A 17,744-nucleotide genomic window follows, 5' to 3' on the forward strand; every position below is an offset into this window, starting at 1 on the left:
AACACATGGTCCGATTTGGGACCTTTATGGGGTCCTTCCCAGCTCACTTTGTTCTTTGTTTAGCATTGCTCCAGATAATTTAATTAAATACTTTTACAGACAGCCTATGAATGAATGCCCCTTATTTGTTTCTGAGCCCTTTCCCCCAATGGTTTTCTTTGTCTTCAAAATCTCTGCTTACTTCTAACCCCCATATCTGTAACTGTTCCTCGTATATAAAGTCCTGTCTGAGGTTATCCTCAGTACTCCGGTTTTTTGTTACCTTTGTAAAAAATGGCACCTTTTGTCAGTGTTCTGCTGCCTTCAGTTCCCCACTTGATCAAGTTTGCGGAATATTCCATGACATCATAACTACTCAGTACTCCACTCATGGATAAGGGGTGTTGATGGGCAGCAGACAGCTTGTAGTCTGTCCATATAAAATTCTGTATATGTTTTGCAAAGACAGCCCTCTCCCTCTAAAAAAATGATTTCTTTGAAAACAAGTCAAGGAGGATCTTGGCCAACAAAAAGAGCTCGGGAGATTTATAGCTGAGGAAATACTTTCCTCAGTGCTGTGGACGGTTCCAGCAGGAACAATAGCTGATTTGCTGCATGATCCAAGCTGATTGGGTCTTGGGGTTTTATCAATGCCTTTTCCTTGCAGTCCCTCCCTTCCTGGAAATGGGAGATACAAAGCCCCCTCCCCTTGGGCCCGTTAGTGTGTAATCAGCAGGAATCGGAATATCCGGGCAGGGAAAAAATTGTGAAGAGGGTGACATGTCTAGTGATTGATGGGTCCAGACAGCACAAGCCACGGCAGCGGCTCGGGTGGCTCGGTGGCAAAGTGCCAACATTTCGAGCAATATCCATGTATTCTTTGAGCGAGTTGGTGAGCCCTCTGGGAACTTTTCAAGGGAAGCTAGAGGATGGCTTTCTGCCTTGCACATGTGGACACACGCGCTCTCTCACACACACTCACATCCCATCCTTCTGCCTTTGCTTTTATTACCAGTTACCCTTGATACAGCCATGGTGACACCAGAGTTCTGCATTTGGCCTCTGTGTTGTGTAGGAACACTTAATGATCTGCTTTGTGTTTGGAATATATAGACAATAGATACTTCAGCTCCGGATGTCCCTGCCAGTGTCATCTTGCTGTTCTTGGTGTGCCAGGGGATGATGAAAACACGGAGTTGGAAGCATTCAGTGGGCTCCATGGCTTCCTTTGCCAAAGTTTTTCGTGAATCCACATGGGTCCTAGGACAAAGATTCTGTCTGGGACTCTCACCCGATGCCAGCTGGACTCATCCCAGACGTCACATGAAAACAAGATCGCACGATTACTTCAGTCTGGTACCCCATGAGCCTAGATTTGTTTGCCTTGTGCCCTGACCTGGATACCCAGGCTAATCTGATCTTGTGCTCATATATGACAAGATCAGATCAGTATTTGGATGAGAGTTTACCAAGGAAATCCAGGGTCATGATGCAGTGGGAGGTAATGGCAAACTACCTCTGAATGTCTCTTCCCTTGAAAACACTTTGGGATCACTATAAGTCAACTGTGACTTGACAGCAAAAAAGTGCTCTTCCCCCCCACCCCGCAAGGCTGCCCACCCATGCAGAGACACAAAAGCCACTGGCTGATATATTAGGGGTGATGCAAGCCTGATGTTGCCAATCTTCTGGAGATTAAAAAAAATTACAAGATGCTGCTGTATAAAAAGATTTATGCCATTAAAGGTTTTTGAAATTTAAAAAAACTTTCAGAGTTGTTTGGGTTCTCCATGATCTGCAGCACACAAATTCTGCATTGGTTGGGACTCCAATTCAAGGAAAATCCTGTCCCAAACTGAGCTGTAAGACAAGGATTCAACAGGATTTGTCCTGCAGTGCAGAGACCTCTAACTCAATGCCTGTGGTATCATTGATATTACATCGGAAGCCATGGGACATGTAAAGTGAGACCAAGTGTTACCTGAAGGATACCCCAGGACAGTGGTGGGATCCAAAAATTTTAATAACAGGTTCAGATGGTGGTGGGATTCCAACAGTGGCGCCGCCGCACACACGCACCTCCAGTCCCTATTGGGCAGGGAGGTTGCTTTAGTAACCCCTTCTCGGCACTCAGAAAAAATTAGTAACCACTTCTAGAGAAGTGGTGAGAACTGGTTGGATCCCACCTCTGCCCCAGGATATGCGAGGCTTCTCTGCGTGTAGAGGGAAATTACACCGTTCATCGTTGCAGAGCACATTCCTGATTCCTTCATCTCTGTCAGAAATTGGATGATATGGGATTGGTTCACTGGAAAAATGTTTCAAAGCAGAGACCAATCCTCTCACCTTTGATTGGGAGATTCCACACCCTCCCTTGGCTGCACTTTTCATGAGAGCTGGAATTTAAGGAATTTTATTATGAATTATTAGGGAAAAAAACCCCAATGTTCTGGCTTAAGCACACATTGTTCCAATTTGACTCCCTTACCCTATTCGTAGGAAACTGGCACCCACAGATTTCTTTCTGTTTCTTCCCCCAGGAAGGATGAGCTGCGCAGGAGAATTCCAGCCACCTTCCAACCTGCCGTCATGAATGTTCTTCTCTATTGTTCAAAGCTGCTGAAAGCTTCTGTGTAGTTCTTGGGCTGAACACTTGAGAGCAAGGCTGTTCCTTGGGCATCTTTTCTCCTGGTCCCTCCACATTATGCAACCTTACCCAATACTTAGGATATGAAATAATTATCCTAAGTGATCAGATTTTAATTAGGCAACGCAGAGGATGATTATTGTATTCCAAATTGGTGCTGAGTGCTTAGTTATGTACCAGCCAAACTTGGTCTCTACTATTATACCCAGTGGGTGGCCGAAAGACAATCAGGAAGTGATTAGTTTGGCTGGGGGCTGCATCGCTGAGCCCACTGGGGAGTCCTTGCTGAGTTTCATGAATGCGGCAGCTCTGGAGGAGCCAGAGACCGTGGTGGGTTTTTCGTGGGTTTTTTTTTTTTTTGCAAGCGTGCAACGAAGTAACAAGCTGGCTTTGTGCAGCAGCCTGCAATTAGAGCTGTCAATATTCATTTGGAAACGAAGATCACACTGAGGGCTATGGTGGTTCTGCTTGCCTTTGTGGGATTTCTGGGGTCTGGAGGAAGAACATTTCATGAGGCAGTTAAGTGGGTGCCAGAATAGTCTTTCTGCAGACCAATTTGCAAAAGCAAATTGTCATTTGATAGAACCAATCAGTATTGGGAGTCATAAGGCCATGGAAATTGCCACATTGAATTCAGTCCTCCTGGCCCAGCCCACTGCCTTCAGTTATATTCAGTGGAATATTTCTGGAAGAAAATCAGCAAGAAAATGGAGCGTGGCAGCTGTCCTGTTTGGCCCAGCATCTGGGACCCCAGAGGTTGACTGCCTCAGTATATGGGGATTCCATTTAGCAATAATGGCGGTTTCTATTAATAGACTGTCCTTCATACATTTGTCTATGCTTGTTGCCCTCAATACATCTTGTGGTCCATAATGTAATTACATATTGTTTGAAGAGATGTTTTCTGTACTGAACCACCGTTGATCAACTCTCTTGATGCAGTCATAAGATCTACAGTAATATTATAAGGGGAGGGAGAGAAAATGTTCTGCCTGGTCAAGGATTCATAACTCACCTCTCTTTCTTTGTGGTCTTGGGGACATCAGCTTTGTCCTCCATCTGGAAGAGAAATGTGACAGTGACCAACATTTTACAGTTGCTACAGAAGCCAATAGTGTGCTTGTTGCAGAGCAATCAGTTTAACTGATGCTGCAGATGGGCTGGTGGGTTAAATCTCCCCTTTTGGTTTTAAGCTAAGTGCCATTCAGCCCTGAGAAGAGTTGAATTCAGTAGCCCTGGATAAAAAAAAGTCCTGTTTGGGCAAATTATGCCCTTCCTTTCTACACCAAGAAGAGCCTCAAGACAGCTTGCAGTGAAACAGGTGTCCAATACCATCAAGTTATAAAAAAGAATGAACTGATCAAATAACTACCAAAAGCAACAAGCAAGCACAGGACCACTAGGCTAAAATATGCCATTTGAAATCATTTCAACCAACACTTGACAGAATGAAACAGAATAGCAAGCCCCCGATAAGCCCTTTGAAGAAGCCGACTGCACTTAAGTCCTCTGCTGGTTGCAAAGGACCTCCAGAAAAGTTGAGTTTTTAAGTTATGTGGGGAGGACAAGAAAAAAGTGGACAGTTGTTCTCCATATCTTGAGAGCCAAAATAAAAAGGCCCTGTCAAGAGTGCCTGCCATCCTTTCCTCTGAAAACATAGACTGTTCCACTGGGATACTCTTAAAACCTGGCAAGTTCATGTGGGTAGTAGTAGTAGAGGAGTAGTAGTAGTAGTAGTTTTGGATTTATATCCCACCTTTCCTGTAAGAAGACTCAAGGTGGCTTACAAGCTCCTTTCCCTTCCTCTCCCCACAACAGACACCTTGAGAGGTAGGTGGGGCTGAGAGAGTTCCGAAGGACTGTGACTAGCCCAAGGTCACCCAGAAGGAATGTAGGAGTGTGGAAACACATCTGGTTCACCAGATAAGACCCTGCCACTCAGATGGAAGAGTGGGGAATCAAACCCGGTTCTCCAGATTAGAATCCACCTGCTCTTAACCACTACATTACTCTGGGTAAAGATGGTCCTTCAGGTACTTCGGACACCAAGCTGTTAGCCTTTTGAAAGTCTCAACCAGAACTCTGAATTGAACTTAGAAGTCAACTGGAAACCAATGTAGTCAGTAAAGCAATGATGGAAGATGTTCATCCCAGCAGATACCTGTTAGCATCCTGACTGCTGCAAAATGGAGTGCTTTTGCCCACCTGTTTTGCAGAACGTTTTCTGCTACTAGACATGGGAAGTGCTGAAGAACAAGGCAGTGGAAATCCCACCCAGCAATGCCTCTGTCATTCGGAAAAGTTGTGCCCTAGAGTTTTCAGGCATATTCTTGTGACAATGAGGGCTAGAAACTTTGTATAGAATCGAAGATGGTGTTTCATCAGGCTTCACAAACATCTTTTAAAGGCCTGATAAAGACTCTTCTCACAATTTCAAATGAATCACACATTTTAAGAGTTGAAAATTGACTTTTGCTTTCTCTCTCTTGTCTCTCTTATTTCTCATTGTTTTTTGTTAAATGGCACATCAGCATAAAACACAGGACAGCAGGTTAACTTACCTAACAAAACACCTATGAAAAGAAATGTGAGCATCTCAGAATGCTCAGCTATACACCAAACAGATCGTTCTGTGCACTCACAGATTCTGTACCAGGCTTATAGTGGCAAAGGAAGAGTACAGTTTCTATACATTTCTGTGTTGTGAGGAATATGCTGCCTCCACACATTCATTGCATTCATGCCAGGACTGGTGTCAGCATTCCCTGAGGTTGGGCATCAGCCAGGGCCCCTACCCTAATGCTTAAGAACATAAGAACATAAGAACAAGCCAGCTGGATCAGACCAAAGTCCATCTAGTCCAGCTCTCTGCTACTCGCAGTGGCCCACCAGGTGCCTCTGGGAGCTCACATGTAGGATGTGAACGCAATGGCCTTCTGCGGCTGTTGCTCCCGATCACCTGGTCTGTTAAGGCATTTGCAATCTCAGATCAAAGAGGATCAAGATTGGTAGCCATAAATCAACTTCTCCATAAATCTGTCCAAGCCCCTTTTAAAGCTATCCAGGTTAGTGGCCATCACCACCTCCTGTGGCAGCATATTCCAAACACCAATCACACGTTGCGTGAAGAAGTGTTTCCTTTTATTAGTCCTAATTCTTTCCCCCAGCATTTTCAATGTAGATGTCCCCTGGTTCTAGTATTGTGAGAAAGAGAGAAAAATTTCTCTCTGTCAACATTTTCTACCCCATGCATAATTCTGTAGACTTCAATCATATCCCCCCTCAGCCGCCTCCTCTCCAAACTAAAGAGTCCCAAACGCTGCAGCCTCTCCTCATAAGGAAGGTGCTCCAATCCTTCAATCATCCTCCCAAGGTTGCCCTTCTCTGCACTTTTTTTCTATCTCCCTCAATATCCTTTTTTTGAGATGCGGCAACTCAGAACTGGACACAGTACTCCAAAGTAAAGCGGCCGCACCACTGCTTTATATATAAGGGCATGACAATCTTTGCAGTTAGCTCTATTATCAATTCCTTTTCTAATGATCCCCAGCATAGAGTTTGCCTTTTCTCACAGCTGCCATGCATTGAGAGTTGGACATTCCCATGGAACTATCAACTAAGACGCCTAAATCCCCTTTCCTGGTCTGTGACTGAGTAGCACTGACCCCTGTAAGCGTGTATGTGAGAATTTGGATTTTTTTTTGCCCCTATGTGCATCACTTTACATTTTGCTACATTGAACTGCATTTGCCTGCCATTTTCTGGAGCCCCACTCACCTGAATTTTATCAAGGTCCGCTTGGAGCTCTTCGCAATCCTTTGTGGTTCTCTACCCACCCTACATAATTCTGGTATCATCTGCAAACTTGGCCACCACGCTACCCACCCCTACTTCCAGGTCATTTATGAATAGGTTAAAGAGCACTGGTCCCAAAACGGATCCTTGGGGGACACCACTCCCGACATCTCTCACATTGTGAGAACTTCCCATTTACACCCACTTCCTTTGTTTCCCTGTTTCTCAACCAGTTTTTTTTTTAATCCATAGGAGGACTTCCCCTCTTATTCCTTCATTGCTGAGTTTTCTCAACAGTCTCTGGTGAGGAACTCCTTGGGTCCAAAAAGCCTTTTGGAAATCCAAAGTAGACAAATGTCCACCGGTTCACCCCTTGTCCACATGCCTGCTGTTTACACCTTCAAAGAACTCTAGTAAGTTTGTAAGACAGGATTTGGCTCTCTGCAAAAGCTTGCTTTTCATGCTGACTCTTTTCTCAGCAGCAGGTCTTGCTTTTCTACATGTTTTATAATTTTATCTTTAATGATAGATTCTACTAATTTACCAGGAACAGATGTCAAACTGAGCTGGCCTGTAATTTCCCGGGTCCCCTAGATCCTTTCTTAAAGATTGGTGTGACATTACACCATCTTCCAGTCTTCAGGGATGGAGCCTGATTTCAGTGGGATAAGTTGCATATTAAAGTGAGAAGATCAGCAATTTCATGCTTGAGCTCTTTAAGAACTCTTGGGTGAATGCAATCTGGGCCAGGGGATTTGGTAACATTTAGTTTATCAGTGGCTGCCAGAACTTCTTCCTTGTCTACCACTATCTTCGCTAGTTCCTCGGATTCGCCTCCTAAGAAGCTTGGTTCAGGTGCAGGAATGTTCCTCACCTCCTCTTGGGTGAAGACAGATGCAAAGAATTCATTCAGCTTCTCTGCAATCTCCCTGCCATCTTTTAGCACACCCTTTGTTCCTTTGTCATCTAACGGGCCTACCGCTTCCCTTGCTGGCTTCCTGCTTTTGATGTACTTGAAGAACTGTTTGTTGCTGGTCTTGATGTTCGCAGCCATGCGTTCCTCATAATCCTTTTTTGCCTCCCTTACAGCTTCTTCTGCCACCTGCCTAGGCATCCTTGTCTCACCTGCTCACTTGCAAATGCCCCATCTCCTGCACTTCTGGCTGCTGTAGCTGCCCAACAGCACTGCAGAAGAGTGTACAAGTGGTGTTCATGTGGTCACAGAAGTGTCACTCCCAGGTGCACAAACCACCAAGTGCTGTTGCACACAGGTGACTTGCGAGTGTGGTCAGGAAGGGAGAGGTGGATGGGGTCATAGCAGCAGGCAGAGAAAGCGAGGAAGCTCCAGAAGACTCCCCACAGGACCTCTCAAAACTTGGAACTGTCCTGATTCATGCCTTCAGTATTTATGGAGTTAATTTCTTTTCCTTACAGTGGTCTGAGACATAACTCCTAAATAAATTGGCATTGGAGGCACTTCAGAGCATGCCACTATTTACTGAAATAAGATCGGGGGCAAGAGGAATAGGTAGGTATTTTCTGCAGTGGCATCTCATTGCTGGAACTCCCTCCTTGCCACTGTGTACCTAGCTCCATCTTTGTTAAAATTCAGCCAGCACGTGAGAATGTTACAGTTATCCAGAGTTTTCAGTGATTGGGGGTTGTGCACTTTTTCGGCTTTGAACTGTCCTGGTGTGAGGTATGTTCATTCACTCATCTGATTAGGGTGTTTTGCCCTAATTTCCTCAGGATCCTCTGAAGATGCCAGCCACAGATGCAGGAGAAACGTCAGGAGAAAATGCTAACTGGAACACGGCCATATAACCTGGAAAAGCCACAACACCCTGGTGATTCCGGCCATGAAAGCCTTTGACAATACTCATCTGATTCTTTGGGGTTCTTGATATCTTGCTGGTTTTAGTCTATTGCCAACCTGAAGGTTTTACATATTAGCTGATGTTGTTTCTAGCATTGTCATTGCTAATATGGCTAGTTTTAAAGGTTCTTAAAAACGGATGCTACTTTAACCACTATCAGGTAAAGAAAACAGTAACAACAATGCCATCTTTTTATATATTTTCTTTTATCTGTTCCAGAGCTGAGCTCTGACACTGGAAATATGTTCCGAGACTGAAACTCAGTTAAAATAGATTAAGGGCATTCCAGTGCTGAAAGTCAATAGAGGGGCTGCACCATTTCTGGTCCCAGAGGGAGGATTCCTTTTCTTTAATGCTTCCACATTTGACGTTCTTCCAAACTCCCAGCTAGCAGAACATTCAGTGGGGAACAAGCTGGGCTGCAGCTTTCTGTTTTTCCTAATTGCAGAGAGATTTCACTTTAACATGTGGAAGCAATGGTGACGTCAAGTCACAACTGACTTATGGTGACCCTGTAAGGTTCTCAAGGCAAGAGATATCCATAGCTGGTTTGCCATTGCCTGCCTCTGTTCTGAGAGAACTGTAACTGACTAAAGGTCTCTGAGCAGGTTTCCTGTGGAGGAGGGAGGAATTGAACCTGGTTCTCCAGATTAGAGTTCACAGCTCTTAACCACTACACCCTGCTGTCTCTTGAAGCATTAAAAGATGTGAATCCTGCTTCTTCACCTGGAAGCAATGAAGTCTCTTCTTACGATCTCACACTGCTATCAGTGTCTTACTAGAGGCCATTAAAATACAACAGTAGTTGTGGAGGGAAGGGGGCAGCTGTCCATGTGTCCTCAGCTTCTTAGCGAGTGGGACTGTGTTGGTCTCAGAGAGAAACAGGATGCTTGACTAGATGGAGCTTCAGTCCGGTCCTGTAGGATTTCATAAGAGGGGCTAGGTAGATGAGGATTCTTGGTGTCCAGATGTGTGACAGACCTTTTGTATTTGGACGCATAACAACTGTACATCAGGGATCCTGTATGGGTCTGGAGAGCTGCTGAGAAGCCTTCCCTCAAATTATACCCTCCTTCTCCTGAAGTTTGACCACAAATGTTGACTTATTTATTCTGTTGTTTTTATTCTGCCTTTCAGCCCGACTGGCTCTTTAAGCTGTTCAGAGGAAGAAAAAAGAAGTAATGCCAGTGACAGATGAAGCTAGGACTTCTTTGGTGGTTGCTCCCACCCCATCAGGTTAACTAAAGCATGGCTTAGGAGGGCATTGGCCTCATTAGTTGTGCGTTAAGCATAACCAGTTTTAACTGGTGGTTCGTGTTACATTTTCTGCAAAGTTTTATTCCCACCGCCTTTTGCAGTTTATAGCTGCTGGGGTGTGGTTTAAGAGGCAAATCCTTCACTGGGTGTACGGGAAGTGGTATTTCACACTTGTCCTTCATCCCATATGTGGATATGTTAAGTGTCCTCAGCTTATGGCAACCCTGTGAATTAATGACCTTCAAAATGTCCTATTGTTAACCGCCTTAATCAGGTCTTGCAAACTGAGGGCCATGGCTTTCTATAGAGTCAATCCATTTCATGTTGGGCCTTTCTCTTTTCCTGCTACCTTCAACTTTTTCTAGCATTATTGTCTTTTCTAGTGGCTCCAGTCTTCTCATAATGTGACCAAGCTATGACAGCCTCTGTTTAGTCATTTTAGCTTCTAGGGACAGTTCAGGCTTGATTTGATCTAGATCCTACTTATTTGTCTTTTTGGTGGTCCACGATATTCATAAGAAGAAGAGTTTGGATTTATATCCCACTTTTCTGTCCTGTAAGGAGACTCAAGGTGGCTTACAAGCTCCGTACCCTTCCTCTCCATACAACAGACACCTTATGAGGTAGGTGGGGCTGAGAGAGTTCCGAAGAACTGTGACTAGCCCAAGGTCACCCAGCAGGAATGTAGGAGTGCAGAAACACATCTGGTTCACCAGATAAGCCTCTGCCACTCAGGTGGAGGAGTACGCAATCAAACCCGGTTCTCCAAATTATAATCCACCTGCTCTTAACCCCTACACCATCCTGGCTCTCCTCCCAAACCAGATTTCAAAGAAATCTGCTTTCTTCCTGTCAGCTTTCTTTGTTATCCAGCTTTCATACCCATACATAGTAACAGGGAATACCATGGTTCAAATTAACTTGATAAATCTCCTTCTGATTTCTCGATTGCAGTCTCCCTTTACGATCGATGAGCCAAGAAATAGAACATGTTGAACAATTTCAGTTCCTCACCGTCAGGCTTAAAGTGGAGTAATTCCCCAACAGTTATTACTTTTGTCGTCTTGATATTCAGCAGTAGTTTTGCTTTGGCACTTTTTCCTTTAACTTTCAACAGTAGTCATTTCAAGTATTTGCTGTTATCTGCCAGTAATGGGGTACCATCAGCGTATCGCAATGTTTCTTCCACCAGTTTTCACTCCACCTTCATCTTTACCTAATCGCAGTATGGAACAGGAACATATAATTCTATAAATTCAAGGAACTCATAACAGGATTCTGCATTGCAGAACATTATAGTTTCTAGGGACAACTTGATTTGATCAAGATCCTACTTATTTGACTTTTTGGTGGTCCACTGTATCCCTAGGGCTCTCCTCCAGTTCCACATTTCAAATGAATACAGACAGCGGTAGTCTTTGCCCCATTTACCTGCTGAATATTATCCACTCCTCCATGTTTTCCCTTTTGCTGGGGAAAAAAACACCAGGCACCTGGCTTGGAGAGAAGATCATGTAACATATAGTTCCACTCTTAGGCAGGCCACTATGCTCACGTACTTCCTTGGAGTAAACACTGGGTCTTCTTGTGAGTAGACAGCTACAGGACTGCACCATTACTGAATTATTAATTCTGTTTTTTAAAAATTTGTAAGCTCCTTTGAGAGCAGTTGTTGAAAAGCAGAGTATAATCTTTTTTCAAGAAATACATGGAAATTAACTGGTAGTCCTGGGCAGAAAAATCTTACAGACCTTCAGAAGAGGACAAAGGAAAAACCAAGCCTTTAAAACAACTGGATCCTCCCCCCCTTCTCTCTCTTATTGGAAGTTGCCTACAACTTTTACCTCTGTTAACACAAAGGAAACTTTCCTCCCCCCCCCCTTTCTTTCTTTTCTTTCTTTTCTTTTTTTTATTAAATAGCAGAGATGCTCACTCCATTGAAATGATTGGCAGACTGGAGAGCTGAGAAAAACCAAATTGTTTATACCCTAATGAATAGGATCTTGATTGCAAGATCCTGTTTGGAAAATTATAGTGCCTGAATGGAAGCTGTACAATTACATCCCTCAAATGCTGCATATTCATTTCATCTGCTTTGCATAGAGATTAACAAGCGTGCCCCTGATGCAGACTCTGAAATTAAAGCCAACGCCGATTTTAGTCACAGGTTACAAACTAAATGGCATTGTTGGATGGATAGGAATCTTTACCACCTGCTTGCCAGATGATTGCCGAGCAGCTTTCTCCAGACAGCGAAGAGGAAAACATGTTTCCTCTTCCCAAGCAGGAAAGACATATATACATACATATATTGTAATGTGTCTGTAGGATAAAGATGTCACAAAAGAGGGAGACTATCCTTCAAAAGTTAGACATTAACTCAGCAACTGTTCCAATGCTTTCAATAGGACTTGGAGCCCAGAAGAAAAACCCTGGGTAAACAGAGTACAAGATGGAAGACCACAGTTTCAAATTCTGCTCTATGGAAAAACACTCCCTGCAGGTGGAAGACGAGCACAAGAATACTGATGTAGTACCTTTAGGCCTGATTTTTTAAAAATTATTATTACTTGCAGGAACTTCTTTTAATGTAGGAACAGTTGGTACCTCTGACTAACCGCTGCATTCTCATATCTCTGGCAAAGAATGCTCTTTCCCAATATCTGCTACCAGAGGACCATTTTGTAACTTAGAAGGCTGGGCATTGACTTGGGGACTTTTCTGCCTGCACTGAGCAATTGTCTCCCCTTATTTGCTACCATCCTGAAGAAGCCAATTCATGTTACTTCCTGATTCTGATGCGAGTGTAGTCCATGCCTGAGTTATCACAAGCTTTCATTGGTGTGTCTTTTGTGTTCCACAGAGGAGAGAAGCACTGAGTGTGGAGCAATGGCCAGTTCAAATAGGGTGGCTAACTTCTATTTGATCTGCTTTTGAAGATTTTCAGAGTGTCTTTCTGCTGAGGAAAGCTCAGCTGCTGCTGTAAGAAAGTGACTTAAGAGGACAGTGCCTCTGATCATGTATTGAGTGCTCACGTTCTGAAAATCAAGTTCTTTTTTTTCTTTTTAAAGCATCCTTTAGAGCAGTGGTGGTGAACCTTTGGCACTCCAGATGTTCTGGACTACAATTCCCATCAGCCCCTGCCAGCATGGCCAATTGGCAATGCTGGCAGGGGCTGTTGGGAATTGTTGTCCATAACATCTGGAGTGCCAAAGGTTCGCCACCACGGCTTTAGAGTATAGGAGAACACATGAACACAGACAGGCCGTTTTCTTCTTGACCAGGAGAATGAAATTTGAACGATTTGAGTAAAATTCTAGCATCTTGTTAACCTGTTTCCACCTTGGGGAAGCACCTTAGGACAAACTGCTGCCATTTGGCTTCAGTTTGCGATCCATAAAATGGGGTAGTTAACGACTTACAATCACTGGAGAATTTGTGCAGGTGGAAGAAGTTTCTGCCATTGAAGTGTGACTTTGTTACCTTCTTTCCTGCTGCAGGCCCAAATGGTCCCCAAATGAGCATTTGGGACCACAGCAGGGGAGGAAGGATACAGTCATGCTCAACAGGTGGAAATCCTTTGGTCCTGGAAAACACTCCAGCCAATTCAAGCCATTGGCTTACTGAAGAAGGGTAGTTACTTCACGTTTCGGAGATGACCAAATTTCAAAGCTCAGAATTTGGATTCATGGCTAAAAGTTTTTGTTTGTTTAAACAGCCTCTTTTAAGCAGTGCTTTTTCCTTCTCCCTAAATGTGAGTCCTGAAGAGAGGCTAGAGATTTGGTTCAGGCTCAGTTTAACTCGCTCTGATTAACTGCTGCCTTTGTATTTACAAAAAGCGATTATCATATTTTGTCTCCTCCTCTGTCTTGGCACTCGTGGGGGCAGCCTGAAAGCCTCTTTTATATTCAGCACCATTTAATCAAGTTTGGTGCACGACACACTTTGCAGTCTGTTTCGAGCTGCAGACTGTGAACCATTCCACCATGCCTGAAGGAATGATATTTGACTAATCCTAATGAAAGGAAGGGTATCGCTCTGACCTGAATGGCTCAGGCTAGTCTAATTTCGTCAGATCTCAGAAACCAAGCGGGGTTGGCCCTGATTCGTATTTGGATGGGAAACCACCAAGGATTATCAAGGTCATTATGCAGAAGGCGGCAATGGCAAGCCACCTCTGTTAGTCTCTTGCCTTGAAAACCTTGCTGGGTTGCCATAAAATGGCTATAACTTGTACTTTATACACACAATGAAATGTATTACACAGCTTTGGTTTTTGAAATTTCTTGGTGGGCCAGGAAGCTAAGTGTGATCTTTGTCTGTTTCCATTGGAGAGTCTTGATTGTAAAAGTGAAAGAGGGTGAAATGATAGATGCAGAACCAGAGCAAAAGGGAGATCGGATCTAGCTGGTCAGGGCAAAACTGGAAACTGTCAAGAGCCATCAAGGCATGCTGAGAAAGCCCACGAGAGGCCCCAAAGGAGGTGTCTGCTTCAGTATCATCCCAGAAACAACCAGCCTAGTCATGAACATATATGAAGTTGTCTAGTCTCAAACCAGCCCATTTGTCCTGCTAGTGCTGTGGTGGCGAACCTATGGCACTCCAGATGTTCATGGACTACAATTCCCATCAGCCCCTGCCAGCATGGCCAATTGGCCATGCTGCAAGGGCTGATGGGAATTGTAGTCCATGAACATCTGGAGTTCCAAAGCCTATTGATATCTGCTGTGATCAATGGATGCTATCTAGGACTCCATACAGAGGAAGGTCCTTCCCAGTGCCTACTACCTGAGATCCTTTGGCTGGAGATGCCAGGGTCTGAATTGGGTGCCTGAATATGGGAGCCACAGTCTCTCACAGACCTGATTTCCTTCCAAAGAATTCTGCCAGTTTTATTATTATTATTATTATTATTTATTAAACTTGCTATACCGCCCTATCCCCGGAGGGCTCAGGGCGGTGAACAACATAAAGTCATACAAAAAATTAGTATTTAGAGACTGATGATGCCTTGACTCACAAGTGCTCCCTTGCAGAACTACATTTCCCAGGGTTCCTTTGGTGGGAAACATGACGGTTACACAGAATTGAATATTGTTTGGATATTTTTGTGCAGACAGTAATGAAAAGGAGCTGGGAACCTGACTGGCAGGCAGGCCAGAGATTGTAACACCCCATCTCATGAGTGCCAAAACGCTCAAATTAAATAGCTCTGCACTCAGTTTGGGACTACCCAACAGATTGTGGATATTCTGTTGCATTGAAATAGGTGAACTTTAAAACAGTCACTGCAAACTAGGCGCTGCAAGCCGGAGAAACTGAAACAGCACTGCCCTCTGCTGCTCTAGTCATGCAAGGGCAAAGGAAATTTCTGAAGATTTCTAGCAAATGGAATTGCAACACTAGTTTTTAGGGGGCCAGGCAGTTTGTTGGGGTATAGAGTTGCCTTGAATGTGGGTGTGCTTGGGATGGGAAAAGAATGTTTTCTCTGTTAACTTGGTAGACAGATAAAGTAAGTTCTTCTAGCCTATATGGAGCATGGGAGCCTTCCTGACTTCATCAAGCAAGATATTCCATAAGATGGTGGCGTTTTGATTTTGCTCAATTGCAGGTTGGCATCTGCAGAATGCCCTGCTCAGGTGACCAAAGCTGTTGTGGTGGAGCAAAGGGGAAGAGGCAGTCCTGCAGATGTGAATGGCAAAGCCTGAAGGGCTTTGATTGTGATAGCCAGTACCTTACACTGAATCCAGTAACTCAGAGGCAACCAATGGAGTGATTGCACAATAGGAGTCATACATATTTTCCCAGCTTTCTACAAACTATTCAAAGCTGAGATGTGCAAGGAGGCTTTTCTACACAGATAATATTATTATACTATACAGAATGGTTTATAGAACTATTAGGTTGAAAATTTAAGGTTTCTAGCTTGTGTATAACTTGTCTGGCCTAGTACTGTAAATAGTATCCCGCTATGTAATTTTTGCATTGTTTAATGTGTCATCATGCTAATACTTGATGCTTTGCTTCAGTTATGTTTTCAGATTTCTCATTGGTTCCAGACATCTACAATTCTAGCGCACTGTTTATTGGATATCTCATTCGGTTGATTTTGCTGACTTGCACTGTATAATCTGCCTTGAGTCCCTGTGAGAAAGGTGGACTATTGATAATACAAGTAAGCAAATAATAAATTCATAAGTATACGAAAGAAAGAAACCTTGCCACCTGATCACTTGTACACTGAGGTCCACAATGAAATCAACAGGCCTCCTGAGAGCCTTATTGAACTGCTACTTGCATGGTCTCTAGATCCTCCATGAAATGTGCAGTGTGGAAAGGGTGTGTGTTAAGTGCTGTCAAGTCACTTCTGACTCATGGCAACTTTAATGACCTCCAGAGTTTCCTGTCGTAAACAGTCTTCATCAGGTCTTGCGAAATGATGTCCGTGGCTTCCTTTATAGAGATAATCCATCTCAGCAGTGGCGTAGGAGGTTAAGAGCTCGTGTATCTAATCTGGAGGAACCGGGTTTGATTCTCTGCTCTGCCGCCTGAGTTGTGGAGGCTTATCTGGGGAATTCAGATTAGCCTGTACACTCCCACACACGCCAGCTGGTTGACCTTGGGCTTCTCGGAGCTCTCTCAGCGCCACCTACCTCACAGGGTGTTTGTTGTGAGGGGGGAAGGGCAAGGAGATTGTAAGCCCCTTTGAGTCTCCTACAGAAGAGAAAGGGGGGATATAAATCCAAACTCCTCCTCCTCCTCTTCATCATCATCATCATCATCATCATCATCATCATCATCATCATCATCATCATCATGTTGGGTCTTCCTCTTGTCCTGCTACCTTTGACTTTTCCTAGCATTATCATCTTTTCCAGTGGCTCCAGTCTTCTCATAATGTGATCAAAACATGACAGTGTCAGTTTGAGCCCCATCCAAGGCAAATCTACTTGTGGGAGCAGCAGGGCAACTCTGCCAACGGATTCACCCTCTTTGGGCATTTGCTCTGGCAAAGGGGTGACATTCCACTGTCCTCCCTGGTGGTGGGATGCAGTGCAGGAGGCTGCAGCAGCGTCCCTGTGCCTCCACTGCCACTGGTATAACAGGTGGGCCAGGGAGAAACCAATGTTAGTTGGCTCCCTTCTGGCTATCTGGCATGTTATGCCAGCAGCTGTGAGATATGACTGATGCAACCATTTTGGGTGGCGTAAGCCTATTACACGCTATGGGGGCTTCTCAGAAGCAAGGAGGCTGTCACGCTTGTGAAGCTTCCCCACGATGCTGGGAAACCCCTTTGGGAGTGGCGTGGCAACGTGGCCTGAGCTCATGGATAGGGCTGTTAAGCTTCTAGGCTTGATTTGATCTAGATGCACTTATTTGTCTTTTTGGTGGTCCACGGTATCCATAACACTCTCCTGCAGCAGTGGCATAGGAGGTTAAGAGCTCGTGTATCTAATCTGGAGGAATCGGGTTTGATTCCCAGCTCTGCCGCCTGAGCTGTGGAGGCTTATCTGGAGAATTCAGATTAGCCTGTACACTCCCACACACGCCAGCTGGGTGACCTTGGGCTAGTCACAGCTTCTCGGAGCTCTCTCAGCCCCACCCACCTCACAGGGTGTTTGTTATGAGGGGGGAAGGGCAAGGAGATTGTAAGCCCCTTTGAGTCTCCTGCAGGAGAGAAAGGGGGGATATAAATCCAAACTCCTCTTCTTCTTCCTCCAACACCATATTTCAAAGGTACCTACTTTCTTCCTGTCAGATTCCTTCATTGTCCAGCCTTCACACCCATACTAAGTAATAGGGAATACTATTAACTTGGTTGCCAGTGACACATCCCTACACTTAAGAATCTTTTATAGCTTCTTCACGGCTGTCCTTTCCAATCCCTGATCTTCCTCCGTTTTCTTGGTTACGCTCTCCCTTTTGGTTGATGATGGAGCCAAGGAATAGAATGTCTAGGGGACAATTTCAATTTCCTCATCATCAACCTTAAAGTTGAGTAATTCCCCAGCAGTCATTATTTTTGTCTTCTTGATGTTCAGCTATAATCCTGTTTGGAACTTTCTGCTTTTAACCTTCAGCAGTAATCATTTCGAGCTATTTTCTGCCAGTAATGTGGTGCCATCAGCATATCTCAATGTTCCTTCCATGAGTTTTCGCTTCACTTTTTCTAAATCTAATTGCAGTGT

General features: G+C 44.3%; 1 protein-coding gene across 2 annotated transcripts in view; it reads right to left on the reverse strand.

The window, feature by feature from the left end:
- Window positions 1–17,744, reverse strand: part of LOC125441695 (carboxyl-terminal PDZ ligand of neuronal nitric oxide synthase protein-like) — a 63,923-nt gene that overhangs the window by 3,059 nt on the left and 43,120 nt on the right. For both annotated transcript variants that reach the window (XM_048512496.1, XM_048512497.1), the window contains exon 11: window positions 3,642–3,685. In XM_048512496.1, coding sequence (XP_048368453.1) covers window positions 3,642–3,685 — 44 coding nt within the window. The remainder of the gene's footprint in view (window positions 1–3,641; window positions 3,686–17,744) is intronic.

The sequence above is a fragment of the Sphaerodactylus townsendi genome, linkage group LG12 (assembly GCF_021028975.2).
Source record: "Sphaerodactylus townsendi isolate TG3544 linkage group LG12, MPM_Stown_v2.3, whole genome shotgun sequence".
In the NCBI taxonomy this organism is placed as follows: domain Eukaryota; kingdom Metazoa; phylum Chordata; class Lepidosauria; order Squamata; family Sphaerodactylidae; genus Sphaerodactylus; species Sphaerodactylus townsendi.